General features: G+C 36.5%; 1 protein-coding gene across 6 annotated transcripts in view; it reads left to right on the plus strand.

Annotated features, from left to right (window-relative positions):
* LOC107090032 (voltage-dependent R-type calcium channel subunit alpha-1E-like) overlaps positions 1-16,859 on the plus strand; it is an 83,792-nt gene that overhangs the window by 31,675 nt on the left and 35,258 nt on the right. For 5 of the 6 annotated variants that reach the window (XM_015383173.1, XM_015383174.1, XM_015383175.1 and 2 more), the window contains 10 exons: positions 5,530-5,633; positions 8,719-8,877; positions 10,451-10,641; positions 10,716-10,819; positions 10,909-11,024; positions 13,469-13,522; positions 15,481-15,561; positions 15,886-16,095; positions 16,254-16,366; positions 16,705-16,817. In XM_015383173.1, the coding sequence (XP_015238659.1) occupies positions 5,530-5,633; positions 8,719-8,877; positions 10,451-10,641; positions 10,716-10,819; positions 10,909-11,024; positions 13,469-13,522; positions 15,481-15,561; positions 15,886-16,095; positions 16,254-16,366; positions 16,705-16,817 (1,245 nt within the window). Of the gene's footprint in view, positions 1-5,529; positions 5,634-8,718; positions 8,878-10,450; positions 10,642-10,715; positions 10,820-10,908; positions 11,025-13,468; positions 13,523-15,480; positions 15,562-15,885; positions 16,096-16,253; positions 16,367-16,704; positions 16,818-16,859 lie in introns of those variants that run through there. The other variant, XM_015383178.1, reaches the window with a different exon arrangement.

Genomic DNA, 16,859 nt, shown 5'->3' on the forward strand with positions numbered 1-16,859 from the left:
ATTCGTTGTGATGAAGATGAAACAGTTTGGGCTTGTCAGAGAGGAATGTCTGGATGTGCATGAATGATTTGCAGTACTATGTATGTTGTTTGTTCATTTCCAATACATACTACAATATTGTCTGGTTGTGCACAGCTCTACCCAATGAGTTTTTTTTTTTTTGCACAATATTGCTAACAATTTAGAATTGCAAAGAGCATTTGTTGTTAAAAATTTTAAACAGATGTATCAAGTGTAATTTCAGCAGTTACACTTAAGTAATTTGTAATTTTACTGTAGTTTTCAAATGTATGAGCAAATAGTATGTAGGGACTTTCTTCTGTATTTTCAGGTAGTGCCACCAAGATCAGACTTTTTTTCCATGGGAAAATATTTCCAGACTTAACTGTCATAATGAAAACATGACAAACCCTTTTGACTATCTTGTGCATAAACAACAAAGAAAAAATCTGCACTTTTCATTTGTTGACACTGACACCCTGGGCACAATGTGTGATGCATGTTAGGGGAGCAAAGGTGCTGGGTGAAATAAAAATATATCCATTCATAATATCCATGTTTCCACCAGATATTTGTCTAGCATTTATGGGAGTGCCTGTATTCATTTATTTATTTTTTCAAATAAAGCACTGCAATCAGACCAGGGCTGACATGTTTTGCAAAGAACAGCAATTTATACATGTGCATAGATCAGTGAAAAATGCCTTGGAAAGAAAGACTTGGACTTACAGTGAATGGTTGATTTTTATAAAAACTGTAGCCTCAATGAGACTAAATACGAATGCATGCTGCTGATTCCAGATATTTATTTTAAAGAAATCCTAACACATCACTATTTGGCACTACTCTGTGTTGATCTGTCACACTAGACCTTGTTAAATTTTTTAGATGAAACATAAAATACTGGCAAAGCACTTCATTTGCAAATGTATTTGCTGATTCTGTCTTTCAAAATAAAACAGTTTGACTTTGTTAAAGATCTTAAAGTGCACAGCAGTGAACTTGTACACTTGGGTAGACCTACACAATCACAATGAAAATACTTATCTTTCACCTACTCATCATTCTTTTAAAACAGGGACCTTATTTCTTTTTCCACAATGATTTTAAATCTGTATATCCCAGTGGCCCATCCTTTATACAAAGTTGAAAAAAATTATAAAGGGGAATTTATTTATTGTGAATGGTAAATGGCCTGTGCAAAGCACTTTACAATACTTTCAGTCATTCTTCCATTCACATGCACACTGATGGTTGCGAGCTACATTGTAGCCACAGCTCCCCTCGGGCTCACTGACAGAAGCAAGGCTGTGGTACACTGGCGCTACCGGGCCCTCTGACCACCAGCAGTAGGCAATGCAGGTAGGGTGTCTTTCCCAAGGGCACAACAACACTGAAAGCCAGATCAAATCCAATTAATTGCATTTGCAATATAATCACAATTAAACAAAACACAATTTTAAAATTGAAGAGGCACTGATTTATAATCACACTTATATTTATAAAGGTAGAGATTTGCAGCTAGATTCTTGCATGGAAGAAGAAGTAAACACTTTTTTTAAACAATAGTTACAGTAAAGTCCTGTAACAATAGACTCTGGGCAAGCAAGCTTTCAAAAACCGAAAGCCTGGGGTGCAACATCTACAAGCCTGGGGTGCAAAGGCAAATGGAAATAAAATCACAATTTTGGTTTCTGTCAAAATCTTTCAGCCCTTATTATAATGATGATAATAATAAAAAAGTGACAACAATTATAATAATAAAATTCATTAAAATCCCTTTCACATAAAAATATTGTAAAACGCTACAGACATCAGCCAGAATAAATATTACTCTTAGCATTAATGAGAAATTAAGCTCTAAAACGCTGCTTTTGCATCTATTTTATATTTGTGGGGTTAGTAAATGACTTTAGGGCTGTAGGGCTTCATCCCATATTTCAATGTTTGTGGATTCAGCTTGTAATACAAAAGAGTCTTCATGCAGCCTTTTTATAGCAGTCTTAGTATAATGCGCTTAAAACAATTTGTTTGCTGTTGCATATTGTTTTAGGAAAATATTTTTCTTCAGGAAATCTGTACCTAAATGGAATAAAATGACCTCTCTGTGTAAGGATGAATCATCAGCTTCCACAAGAAGCATATTTGTTTTGATTTGGAGCAAGCCTCCCCAGAATTGTTTGCGCTCGAAATGCGGCCTTGAAGAAGGTGCTGCTGCAGCTGCCTGCCTTTGTTTTGTGTGTGAGTTTTAAAGGCCGTTTCCACAGACTCCCACTGCCTTGGTCCCTCTCAGTCACAGTGTCTCTCACTGTGTCATCTCTATGTCTGACACACTCTCACTTGTTACATTTCAGCTCACTAAAACCTAATAATCTGCACACAGAAATAGCAAGTACTTGCACATGCAGTTATGCCACAAAATAAGAGAAAGGCTGTTAAATTGCAAAGCGATTCTTCTTTCAGTTATTCAGAAATTGAGACAAATTTCTGATCTCTTTGCTTTGTAATAACAGGAGCAAAGCTATGACTTGCTGGCGTTTAAAGCAATACTTCTGACGCATGCAGAAATGGAAACTATAGAAACCATGTAATACTGCATGCATCAGAGCAGTCTGACTGATGTATAATTAAATGTGTTGGATGATACCAGAACTTCGGCCCTATAAATGCTATTTTAATACATTTTATATGACTTATTCTTCTTTGATACAACACAAAACAATATGAAAAATCTTAAAGATATTGTTATGGAAGACAAAATGAGAATCCTTAAGCCATTGTTTTTCCGTACCTTTAGAAGTCTGTAATGTCAACCATTTTTGAAGTGTCACCAAGTGTATTAGCAACTACCGGTACATATCAGCAACATGTTGCTGTTTGTGCATCATTTTCAAATGTTGCAGGAGGAAGCAGAGAGTCAGAAGCATGAATCTCCTGCATTTGTGCATATGGGCTTTCTAGGATACCCTAAGTCTGTCTTAGCCGCATCTGAATGAATGCTATCAATTATATTCAGTTTGATTCCACAAGGGATTGCGACAAACTCAGAGACTCAAAGCAGGTACTTGACAGGGTTCTCACCAAGATGTTCTATGAGCATAGCTTTAAATAAACCTCAATAACCATTGGTTGGTTTGGCTTCAGGAACTCTTCCTGCTGGTGGGGCGGTAGAACATGTATTCAATGGCCTGCAAATATTCAGGGAAAGTTGTTGACAGAGTCTTAAGTGTACAGGGTTCTTATTTTCACTGCACTTTGTGTGCAGATAAAGGGGTACATTTATTTGAAATTAAAGTTTCCTCTGGATTTTAGCATGTTAAAGGAAAGCTCTTTGTCTGCACCTTGAATCTCTCTCTCTCTGGTTCGTTTTCCTACGCTATAGAAGTCAGAGAAACAGCCTTATTTTAGTAATTTAGTCATTTTAATAACTTTCAGCCTAACCAGCGTTTGAAATAGGCTGGACAGAGCCAAGGAGAAAGTCCTGATGTCAGTCTCAGGGCTGATATGATCATTAAAAGGAGAGTTGCAGCCTTAATATCAGCATAGCAGAGAAAAACTGGCTTGTAAAGGCTGGGGAGCACCCTGCTTGATTCTCATACCAGTGATTTTGTGTAAAGCACATTAAAACATACAACATATATCAATAAATGGGATGGCAACTTAGTTTGGTCAGCGACACCATCATTTATAGCAACACTAGCTACATTCACATGGACATAAGTAACTGTCCATGTCTGTCTGATTAGAATGCACGTAATCACTTGTCAGGAACAAGTTATTCTGAATGTCGGCCTGAGAACTAAGTGTTGAATGGCAAATTGCTCTTGCTAGCTGTTATCAGAATATTTCGATCAGCATGTTCACTTTTTAGTCTTAGCAACCATGTTTTTCCTTTTACCTATGTTCATATAAGCAATACAGTATTATCAATTTGGGGTTTCAGTAAGATGGTGAAACTTTGTGCATGTAAACATAGCTATTGCCTTAATTGGGAAACCTTTGGATCAAATCAGGGGAATCCCTAGATGTCATATTTTCTACAAAAATTGTCATTTTCTTTTCTATTTTTAATGAATGAATATAGTAATATTTTTCAGGTAAATCTGCTTGATATGCAAAATAATATAATTTTGTTTCTGCCCTTTATTGAACAACACAAACAATAACTCTAACACAGTGACAGGTGACTAGTGTTTGTGGGATTGGAAATATACCCAACCAGAAGAATGTATCTTTTTATTAAACAAAGGATTTTTGTAGCCTTTTTTTTTTTTTTTGGTAACAGTAATAGGTGGGGGAGGGGCAAACTCTTGTTACACTAGCTCTCATACAGCCAAGGAAAAATTGTCACTTTTTGAGATGTCTCATTTCGTGAAAAAAAAGATTTATGTGTAAAATGTTTTTGTTTTTTGCAAAAAGTTTGTTTTTTAATTTTTTGTTAAAAAACATTTAAAAAACTAAAAAACTTTAACAAGCCTTTTGACTCCATGTAAAAAAAGGTTTTCTTTTAAGAAGCTTCCTAAGCTTTAGTCGTTGTGACTCTCAGAAATCTTTGAAGATTGATTATACCAGGGGCAGTCAGCCCGCGCAACGTTCTGCACCTGCAGTGAACTTTTAGAAATGGTTCTGATCATGGTGAGAGCATTTTCAGATTTATCCGCATTAGTGCAAGCAAGCCTCACTCATTCACTCGCTCGCTTGGCCTCTCTCCCTCCCACTGCTTTCAGGAGAGATTCTGCGTGGGTTTACACTTGAGTTTTTGCCATGTGCTTTCTACTCCCTTTTCACACACACACACATATATATATATATATGCCCTTCCCCACATTTACCGGCACCATGCAAAGATTTTATAAGTTGTATATTTGCTTGTTTATATAAAAGTGGGTGTTTAAAAGAGCAAAGTGGTCAAATTTGACAGAAGATTCCCATTTCTTCTGTAAATTTCATTTTTTTTGTAAAGCTAATATAGTAGTATCTGACCTACTAATGAGGATTAATGTCTGAATCTTTTTCCCCCTCCTACTTCTAGTTGAATTTATACATTTGAGATATTTTGGTTTTGCCATCCTATGGAAAACCTCATGTGGTTTCTTTTGTAAGCTACTGTGAGCTGGTTGCTCCTGATGCTGTTTCTCGGTGTTTATATGTAGGTGGAGGCACATCGATGTGTGCGTGGGTAGATGTGAGTAGAGCTGCCTGCCAGGTGTATGTGCTTGTGCATTCTTTGTCTCTCGCCATACAAGTCTGGTGCATTTAATGAAAACACTGTACCACTCACCGGCTGCGCAGTTGTTTCTGGTTAATAAAATAATGAGACAATTGCATTTTTCCCCCTTTTAAACAAAAGGCTTGTTTCTAAGCATTGTTTTATAATGACAATATTTTAATTTAATCAGTTTTTTACTTTTAAACAAAATTTAAATTTTAAGCTTTTTTTTCCAGCCAACTCAGACAGATATTCTTGAAAAAATGTTGTGGACTCTGCCCTGTAGCATTCCCAACATAACAATATTTTAAATCCTCTAGGATCTTGGCCACTGCTGGTGCCCACATGAACATCCCAGTCGATCTCCGGACCCTGAGGGCTGTGCGAGTCTTAAGACCACTCAAACTCGTCTCTGGGATCCCCAGTAAGTAACTTACTAGCCTTTAAACTTCAGATATTGCACCTGAATGTTTCCCTGAGAAATGCAGAAATAGTATCCATGTGAACGAAAGGAATTTCAAAGTGTTAAGAAAAAGAAAACAGGCATTTCTGCACAGTCAACCAGAAGAAACGTAAATTATTTGATGAATTCTTGAACTGAAATAGAATAACATCAAAGTGTTGTTATTAATTTTAATATGAACAAAGAACAAATGTTAGAATCTTTTTAACTTAATTTGTTTTGATGATCATGAGCCATTTCAGATAAATAACTATCAGACTTCCAAGAAGTTCTAAAGCAGCATAGCAAACTTTGCAAAAGTTTATCTATTTGTTTATTTTTTATTTTCAGCAGCGAAACCAGATCTGAAGTGTAGTATCTTAGTATTGATTGAATAAAACTGTTGTTAGTTTGTTAGAAACAGGGCCTTAGATATACAGTAGAAACATTCCTTTTTGTCAACTATTTAATTAGTTAGTTTAATTATATTAAGAGAACATTACAAGTCATTTTCCGCAATGGCGGTCATACAAACAAAACAAGTATAGTTTAGAGCGGATGTAGATTTGACCAAATCAGATGCCTCCGGTCTGTGACACTGTCTGCGCTCACCTACAATTTGGGAGAGGTGCAGCGGAGTGTCTGCGGAGGGGGCGGGGACGTCTCTGCATTTACCGCGACATCTACGCAGACGACCTTGTTTCGAAGTATAAAACAACCTTAAGGCTTACAGGACAGAGAGATTGAGAGCAGGCAAGCTGGAAGTAATCCAAAGCTCTGCAGTGGATTACCATAAACTTGAAAGGAATCCAGGACTGTGTTTGTGGCATGGCAGATTAAACCCAGAACTGGTAAAGCAGGTTAAAACCCCAAGCACAGAGATAGCTCCAAGATACAGCAATGTATGCTACATGCATTCAGCGGGGATTTGTGAAAGATGACCAATCGGACATGGATGTGGCCTGTTTGAATAAGGTGTTGGTGTCACGTCTTGGTTGTAGTAAAGATGACCCAAAATGCAGAGGCAGAGAGGCTGAGGTGAATTCTTGTAGTATTAATGAAAAACACTAATAACAGAGGCAAAATCCAACTAAAATGTAACTCAGACCAGAACCACGGAGACATCAAGGGAAAACGCGCACAAGGAGCCAGGGAGAGACGAGGTGAGAGGACAACAGCAAAGACAGGACCAGCAACAACAAGGAACCAACAAAGAGTGAGAGCAGAGGGAGAGCATATATAGCTGACAGAGACAAAGACGAGGGAGCCAAGGGGAAAGGAACACACACACACAAGAGGGCAACAGAGGACAACAGGAAAAAAATAAGAATCAACATAAATCTAGAAATTACAACAAAATAGGAATTAAAACAAGAAAACAAGGAGCAAAGTAAAGCACAACATAACCAAAGCCATGACAATTAGACATAATGACGACAAAAGATCTTCTTAAAGCAGGAGACTCATTGTGATGCAAAAAAAAAGAACCTCACAAACTGATAATTACTTAAAGAGATGTGAGTACAATGAAAGCTATTCAAGCACCTTTTTTAAGCAATAATCTTTAGGGTTGACATGGTTTGATAAAACTCTTTTTCATCAGACCAAGGTAGTGTTTTCAAGCAAAAAGAAAAAAATTCAACCTTCTATTAATTAAGATGGTCATATCTCATGTAGTCTGTGCAGTTATTGCGATTTGTATCTCATTAATTAACACATGTAAACATATTCTATGATGGCTCTTAACTCCTTATAAAGGGCATTGTCACATTTTACTTTAAGAAAGGAAAAGTCCCCCTTAATTTTATATTTGTTGTATTTTGTTACTCCTTCTTTCATTTTGAACCCAACTTAAATGTGTCTGAGACCTACTTTTTTACCTACTATTTACCATACATTGCATTTAATAGCAAATTGCCTGTTGTTGTTGCTGCCAAATAACACTTTTAATTGTATATCAATACAATGACAATAAAGATTCCTCATCTAATTGTGATTAATCTTCTAAAATTAATTAATTAATTAATAACCAGAATGAAAAACACTCTGGTGCAGAATGGTAGATAGGCAATATTAATTCTAATAACTGCTTATTTCAAAAAAATGTATACAGAATATCAACTAAGACTTACTGAGGTCAAAATTTTCACAAAAACGTGGCCTGGTCTGATGAATCTTCAGTTGCATCATTCAGATACCACAGTAAAGGTTTGCCCAAACACCTTCAAAGGATGGATTCATCACACTTGTAAGAACGGCTCAGGGTTTTAAGAGTAGAGGGGCAGGGGAAACCTCCTATGCATAACTTTGGTTCTAAAGCATCTTCTAAATGGTTTAAATAACTCAATAATTATTATTGCTAACAATCTCAATGCATCTATGACCACAATGCACTCACCCTCTGATGCTTTGGAATAGTTAGCATATCTAAATCTGTAAGGGCAATTTTTGGATGTGGCAGTATGAAAGTTTTGCATCATAACTGTGCATGAACCTCAGATCTTAGAGATATAATTCCAACACCGTCTTAGATCTTTAACACAAAACATAAAGGTAAATCGTAATAAGAAAAATGTTTCATACCAAACCTTATGTAAGCTCTGTAGAGTTCACTAAATATAACCGCTATCTAAGAAATTCATATTTGTTTTCATATTCAGTCTATCTTGCAAAGCTACAGAGGTATAATTACGAGTTCTAAAAAATAGCTTCTAGTTCCAGTTCTGAGGAAATACACATAAAAGGGGTTACCTTTTGCAAAAGGTAACCCCTGAAAAATCTGAAAGCACCAGTGTTTGCTTATAAGCAGCTTTGCTTCTGTACTCTACCTGATATTTTCAATGAGGCATTGGAATTTGAGCTTCTTCATGTAAGATAAGGTTTAAGAAGAAGGTAAACTTTTCCCTTTAACTTAATTGATAAAAATAAAAGCAGATAGGTGTGATAAAAAAAAACTGAGGATATGATTTAGTGAAACCTTTGCAGCATCACACTATTAAAAATGTTTGGGCCTTTTGTGGTTCTGTTGCTTGTAAAATATTTTCTCACTTGTTAATCACTTCTACAGGCCTACAGATTGTGCTGAAGTCCATCATGAAGGCCATGATCCCACTGCTACAGATCGGCCTTCTCTTGTTCTTCGCCATCCTCATGTTTGCAATCATTGGCCTTGAGTTCTACAGTGGAAAGCTTCATCAAACCTGCCTGCCATCAGACGACATTTTCGGTAAAAACCTCATATAATGCAAATGATTTTCTCTTTAAACTGTTTAAGAATAATTGTTTAGAAATAAGGAAAAGTCTTGATTCACTAAAGAAAATGGTGTAAACACAGCCATCGATTTGGGTGTCAAATACTAAAACCTGACTTTAACTCCTTCTCAGAAACACTGGTTAGAATTACACCTATTGCCACAAATCCCTAGCTACATATAAAATCCCCAGAGTTTTTTTTGGATTATTTGTTACCAGCTGTGAATAATTCACCAACAAGTATATGCAAAACATGTGGTTTAGTCAATTTTCTGAAAGAGAGGGTGTGAATATCTTTATTTGAGGGCTTCATGGATTACAGTAGCAGCAAGCTCAGAGGTATTATTAGAGTTGATGCTGGTTGATTTAGCCACTGCTTAATTAGTCAACAACTCCACTGTAATCACGACACACCATAGCATTTACTGTCATTGCCCTGAGATAGAGTTTGATGCAAGGCCCCACAGGAATTCAGAAGGAAAGTGATGCCTCCTCGCTTTCTAGTTTACCTTTTCTTTTCAATCACCGCTCTGGTTCTTTTCACACGTTGTTTAAGAAAAATTATAAAGACAGCTTTTTTTTTTATTATTAATTGCTTAAAATCATAGGAGCACTTTTTTTCTATCCTCTGCTCCTCAGTATTAAAACAATAGTCCTGATTTTGCATTAGTACAGTTGCTTGCAGGAGTTTATATACCACTCAAACTTTTCCCCATTTTGGCAAGTTACTGATGCATTTTTTGGGGAAGATTGCATTTACTAATTCATGTTACTTTTATGTCAAAGACAAACACAAATAGGATCATAACTAAAGTAGAAGAAAAAAATTAATAAAATATAACTTGCTTTTAGAAAAAAAAAAAGCAGAACCTTGACCCATATGTATCCTGGATGTCTTGTCAAGGAGGTACATTTTCTAAAATGCATTTAAGACCAGCATAGAGTGCCTTAGTGTAACAATCAATTTAGTCATCCCGAATAAGTTTCATACAAGATGCCCGCTGTTACACTGACTGAACTAAATCCATATGGGGCTCACATATACATGTTGACTAGAGGGTAAGTCTGCAGGTTGAAGAAGAAATAACAAAGAAACAAAACAAAATATTTCAGTGGAGAGAACAAAAATAGCAATTGTAACCAACTGTGTCTACTGTAGTTTAAAGATAGCATGAGCTTCAACTGCTCTTTGTTTCTCATGGATGTACAGTAAACAACACCCGAGTTTCTCATCTTTCTCTGCTAAAATGTGTCACCACAAACATGTGAAACAGACATTTGGTTGTATTAAACAAGCAAGCTTTATAACAATATTGTAACAGTAGAATTTCTTTGTGGCCAGCCACCAGTTCAATATTACCACTTGTTTTACTTTGTTTGGCCATTTGTGCATCTAATATTTGACTTTCGTTTTATCATTTTGTATAGCTTAACAGCAAATTTTAAGATATTACTGCTAGATTTATTGTAGGCACAGTAAATGCATTTCACTTTCATATAGCTGCGTTTTTTAGTTGTCGTTTGTTTTTTTTTACATTTTTTTTTAGATAATGAGACTGTTGACTCATCAGAGCTGGCATTTGCATGCGGGGTGAGAAAGTGTCCAGAAAAGTACGACTGCAATGACACCTGGATCGGGCCCAATGATGGCATAACACAGTTCGACAACATCCTGTTTGCTGTTCTCACCGTCTTTCAGTGCATCACCATGGAGGGCTGGACAGCTGTGCTCTACAATGTGAGTCTAGGCAACAAATCAATATCCATATCCGACTGAGCAAAGTTACATATTAAATAATCTCAACATTTCAGACCAATGATGCTCTGGGTTCTACATGGAACTGGATGTACTTCATTCCTCTCATCATTATCGGCTCGTTCTTTGTCTTGAATCTAGTGCTGGGAGTTTTGTCTGGGTAAGTATGTTTCTTCCTGTGTTTGCAAAAGGAAACGTGGTCTTATTGTTGATACTGTGAAGTAAGACAGTTGTTTCCTGTCTTCCCAGAGAATTTGCCAAGGAAAGGGAGAGAGTGGAGAACAGGAGAGCCTTTATGAAGTTACGTCGTCAGCAGCAGGTTGAAAGAGAACTGAATGGCTACCGAGCCTGGATAGACAGGGCAGGTACTGGGAAGCCGAAACATTTGTATATCAACGTACCAAAGTACAGCACATATGTCAAAGTCAAGGCCCGGCCCGCAAATTGTTTACCCATGGCCCCCCAGATGATATTTAATTACCATTAGAACCGGCCCACTGGCCACAGCCGCTTGTGCGCGTTGCTGTGACTTTGCGGGCTACTGTTGCATTGTGGGGAATGTAGTGTTGGTGCGGTTGTGTTGCACGCACCAACACTACATTCCCAAGGGAAAACATGATTGTGACTGCTTTTCAGTCCGATCCAGCTAAAAGAAAGATGCAGGAAAACGCCAGCATCCCCACACCGAGACTCCGTCAGAAGACGTATTTCCTACCGATACTCTGAGACGGAGCGCTACTTACAGGCGCGAACCTCTGCCCTGACTGTGCCTTCTGTTCACTTCCCGGTATTCTGTTCCTGGCATGCGGATCCCACCTGCCCCTCGCTCGGCGGCATGTCTGTCTTTATCACCTGCAGGATCAGCTCCCATCTCCTTCCATCCAGGCTCCTTTTATTTTGGTTTCAATCAGCCTCTGCTGACACCTGCGTGCAGCGTTTTCCCAGCACAATTATTGTGCTCCGCCTCCTTAGACACCCAGCTTCAGCCCAGTGTGCTTGGATTGTTAAAGAGAGGAAATCAAAAACCAAAACAAGCCAAAGATGCAAAGCACAGCAAAAAATGAAAAACACAAACACAGTAATGCATTTTCGGTTTATAATGCATGCACTTTCATTTATGTATTTATCTTAATATGTTTATTAATATGATAAAAGTTTATTAATAATAATAATATTTTGTTAAAAAAAAACAATATGTAGCTCTTGGCTCAATAGGCTCTCTTCATTTCAATATGTTTTAATAAACATTTAACCAGTCTGCCCCTCGGCTTTAAGCAAATTAGGGGGTTTTTTTGGCCCTAGGTTCATGCCAGAAAAAGCTCTGTTGATTACTTTAAGGAAAGAGGCACTGTCAAACACAGAAAAAACAGATCAGGTAGATCCTCTATCAGGGGGGGATTTACCATTAGGCAATACTAGACAGTTGCCTAGGGCCCCAAATTTCCTAAATCCGCCCCTGTCCTCTATTGCAAAGGCAAAAGAGCAGGGTACGCATTAGCAGTGGCAGCACTAGCTACATCAATTAATTTGTCCTGGATGAAGAAACTGCTACAATAGAATTCATGGGTAGAGGATACTTTCTATTTAAAAAGTAAATAAAAAAGTGAATAGTGGCAATGATTCCATCTAGGACTCTGCTCAGAATAAAATGCAACCAAATACACAAGCAAATGGGCCACATTTAACTCCAGCAGAAAGGCTGCAACTTTAACCCATTATCTAGGGGAGTCAGTGGTTTTGAATTAATTTTGATTATCAGCTCTAAAAAATTTTGCAGAGAGGATTTATCTATTTTTATTCGGTCAAATAAATAGTTTGAGTGGCATTACTAAAAGGTGAATTATACATTTTGTAATTTTGTCATTATCAGAATCAGAAGAATCAAAATTAGAATTTTTCATTTGTAATTGTTCCTCAAGGGTTCAACTACATTTATATCAGCTCAAAATAATAATAAAAAAAAACAATATAAATCAAAACAGTGCAAGCAAAAAGTGATATAAGCAATAACAAAAAAATAAATATTATAAAAACTTTATAAAATGACTGTGCAATTACAGAAGAAAAAAATATATATATTTATATAAACAAGAATATTTACACAGACATTGCAGTATTACACATAAGAATATTGCACTCATACAGTAATGTAGAGTTTGCACAGAGTGTACTGACTGTTCGCGTAATTGTTTGTATTTCCAGTGTATGTGAGGCACTCAGGACAACAACAGCTCACTGAACAAAGCTGGTTTTATTATTTTATAACATTGAAATATAATCGCTTTAAACCTTGCTCAAAGCAATGTAAACTACCCAAGCCTTCACCTGTCTTGTCTGGAAAGTGACTGCTCTGACAGGGTTTGGGATCTTCATCAGTGGAAGAGTTGGGAAGCACAAACATGCAGTGCTGTAATGGCATCCTACATTGCTTGTCTCCCACGCAAGCAGAGGGTGAGAAAAAGGTGATACTGACTCACTGACTTAAATTTGTGTGCATGTACGTATGTGCACTCGCATCTCACTGTTTACATGCCCAAGTATGTGTGCGATGTAGACACTGTGCATAGTTATGTGCACAAATGTGGGAGAGTGTGGGAAGAGGGAGGAGAAAAGAGAGACAGAATATAAGGGGGATTTAGAAATCAGTCTTCAGAGAAGGTCACAACGGCCTCTTAAGGCAGAGCTTACATCATTTCCTGCAAATGTTTGCAGACATCCTAAACAATTCAACCCTGAGATCTGTACAGCTTTACTTCTGATGGTTTGAATTGTTGCTTTGTGTTTAAACTCCAGTTTTATTCTGTTACAGAGGAAGTAATGCTTGCAGAGGAGAATAAAAGTTCAGGCAGATCCCCTTTAGATGGTAAGTTCATCAACTCTCGGTCAAAATCATTTTTAAAATCTTACATTAGACAAGGTTTTGTTTTATTTATTGAACAAATTAATTAAAAAAACAACAAAAAGTGATTGTAAACGATAACTACAAATAAAATCATTAGTAATGCATGCATGTTCATCAGCATAAGCACAAACACATTACATATACATACAGGAATCTAAACATATATAGAAACTGCTAATTTAACCTGCAATATATATGCCCTCAGCTGTGACTTTAATTACTATTAGGGGCCTGTATTAGGAAACTTGGGGGTGGCTGAAATGTTCATCCTTAAATTTTGGCTAGAGTATTTTTTCCTTTGTCAGAATTCCTTTATAGGCCCTTTACGCAGCAAAGTTTTGTTGATTTGCAGGATGTTCCGGAAAACTGGGGAATGGAAATTCAGAAGTTTTGAATGTAATTTTGCTGTTGTCACTGTAACAGGACTTAATCCCACAATACATTCTGTTCATAAAACCTTTCCCAGGTTTTATTGTTGATATTTAATCCTTTAAATTAAAATGTTGTTATTATTATTTTTTCATTTTGATTGAAGCACTTTGAGATATTTTTTGAAGAAACTGAACTTCAAATTAAACTTACCATTATAATCATTGCTACTTTTGAAAATATTATTTTTTATCATAATTGCCTCATCTCCATTGGTTAAACATCATCCTTCTTAGTTTACTCTGTTTAATAGGATGGACCACACTGGTTTTGCACATTTTTGCACATGCAACCTAGTGCTTCAAACTCAATAATGGTGCATTGGATTTGTCTTGAAAGTCTGGGAATGTCACTGCCAGAGATTTAATAATTGTAGTAGTACAAACAACTAAGAAAATCTGGCTAAAATTGTAACAATATAAATTTCTTTCAAATCTATGTGTTACACGTTGAAAAAGTAATTATTAAATCACTAATGAATATAAAGTACTTTGGGTCTGATCTTCAAAGATTCAATGATGGGGTGCTAAATTGCAAGTTAAATATTTTTATATAATAGGTGGGAATGTTGTGGGTGATATATAAAGATTGCTGTGCAAATATTAAGATGTGCAAACTGTTTAGGTTCTGCCCATTAAAATGAGCAGTTTGCATACTATACAGGCAGGGGAAAGTGGTCGTAAAAGAAGAATGAGGTTGTAAGCCATAATGTTTGAGGTAATAATGATAGATAATGGAGGTAATAATGATAAATGATGATAAAGATTATTTTAGAAATCAGAAATTCATATGAAATTCATATGAAAATAATAGTTGCATATAAAAAATGTAATATAAAGCAGGAGAAGTTTTCCTTGTCTGTTTACTTTTTTTTAGATTTGGTTTAATTGTCTGCATTAATTTCTGCTCGCTTGTAGACATTTTTCTTCATTGATTTTATTATTTCTGATGGTCCCAATATGTTTGTATGTGCAGAGAATATCTCTCCATCCTCTGGCATTGTACCAATCCCTTCTTTGTTGCAACAATTACTCCAGACATTTTTATGTGGCAGTTTGAACCTGACTTATAGAAGTACTAAAAATGACACAAATACGATAGAAATTTGAAAACTCAGTTCAGTCTCAAATTTGGATTTGCTTTGCATGTTGTAAAAGTTAACATTTGCATATCCTTCACCCTTGAATTTTGCAAAGTTTTGTATTTACATGGATTCTTTATATTGATCAAGGCAAAGCAGCACAAAATGCTTTGAACACGCTGTTTGCCTTATTGCAACAAATCACTTTGCGCTTCTTTTTAAGATCTGCTTATCGCTTACAAAAATGTTTGTCCCCTTTTCAGAGATGTGCAAACCTTTAAAAGATCAGGCACTTTGTATCCTTTTCATTTAGTGCAATAGAAAAAGCCTTATCTACAACTTATGTGAAGTTCTAAGTTCTTGAGCTCCATCTTTGTGTTGTTCAAGTTTTTGTTACGTTCCATTTCAGTGCTGAAGAGAGCGAGTAAAAAGACAGGTGCACGAAGAGCTGCACCAGGAAGTGACAAGTACACAGACATGTCCACTGCCAGTAAGTCAAGGATATTTCTCAATAAGGAAAGATAAGAAAATATGCCATTAAAGTGATAATCAAAACAGTTTGGTAATCCTGGAACTGTGACCAAGAAGAATGAACAAAGATCCAACTTATTTTGTCAGCGAACTAGAAAATTTCACACCATAGAATTGTTATGATTTTTTTTTTCTTTCATAGTAAGGTTGTTCTCACAATAAATCATTTTCACGAGGGCTGTCGCTAATTGTGGAGGAAACAATCCCTTTTATTGTTTTGTCTTTAATCAGTAATAAATCATTTGACTTCATCCAGTGATGTTTTCCTTTTTCCCATCTTTAGGCATGTCAAGGTCAAGAATGAACTTTCGCAGCGGCCGTCGTGGCCCGGCTGCCTACCTGCGACGTAAAGAGCGCATGTTGCGCATCTCCATCCGTCGTATGGTGAAGACGGACACTTTCTACTTGATGGTCCTGAGTCTGGTGGCTCTTAATACCATCTGTGTGGCCATCGTGCACCACGACCAGCCCGACTGGCTGACCATCATCCTCTGTGTGTTTTACTCGAGAACAGCTGACAGGGTTTTTCTTTTAACTAACACCTTAAAGAGAAATGATTAGGTCACTTTTAATGATGGAGTTGTTTATGATTTTATGCTGCCTCGTTTTACTTTTTTAAATGACAGGCTCTGTATTTTTTCTAATCTGCAGACTATGCAGAGTTTGTGTTCCTGGGGCTTTTTCTGGCTGAGATGTTTTTGAAAATGTACGGTCTTGGTTTCCGGCTCTACTTTCATTCATCTTTTAACTGCTTTGACTGTGGGGTGAGATCCTCCATCTTTTATACTGACTGCATGTTATTAAAGAAAAACAACAGTATTTTTTTGAATCACAGACAAAAAAACTGATTCAACTTTATGCCTTTTTACAGGGCCACTACTTTGTATGATTAGTTTACTTAATCTCATGGAATAAGTAATAATGTTTTTTATTAATATTTCTCAACTAGTACCAAGAAAGCTCACTAACAATCTTACAGAATCATTGCATGTTTTCAGCTTGAGTTGGTTTATAAAAAAACTTCAGTTATTTCCCTCCCATACCTTAAACTCTTAAATGGCAGCCATTTTTTTCTCCCTCTTTTTTGTGACATCTTTTGCAGGTCATTATTGGCAGCATCTTTGAGGTGGTCTGGGGCTTCTTTAGGCCTGGCATATCATTTGGTATTAGTGTTCTGAGGGCGCTGAGACTTCTGAGAATATTCAAAATAACAAAGTGAGTAAATAAAGATAAAAAAGCAGTATATATATATATATA

Source organism: Cyprinodon variegatus, unplaced genomic scaffold, assembly GCF_000732505.1.
Source record: "Cyprinodon variegatus isolate N-32 unplaced genomic scaffold, C_variegatus-1.0 Scaffold277, whole genome shotgun sequence".
NCBI classification, from domain to species: domain Eukaryota; kingdom Metazoa; phylum Chordata; class Actinopteri; order Cyprinodontiformes; family Cyprinodontidae; genus Cyprinodon; species Cyprinodon variegatus.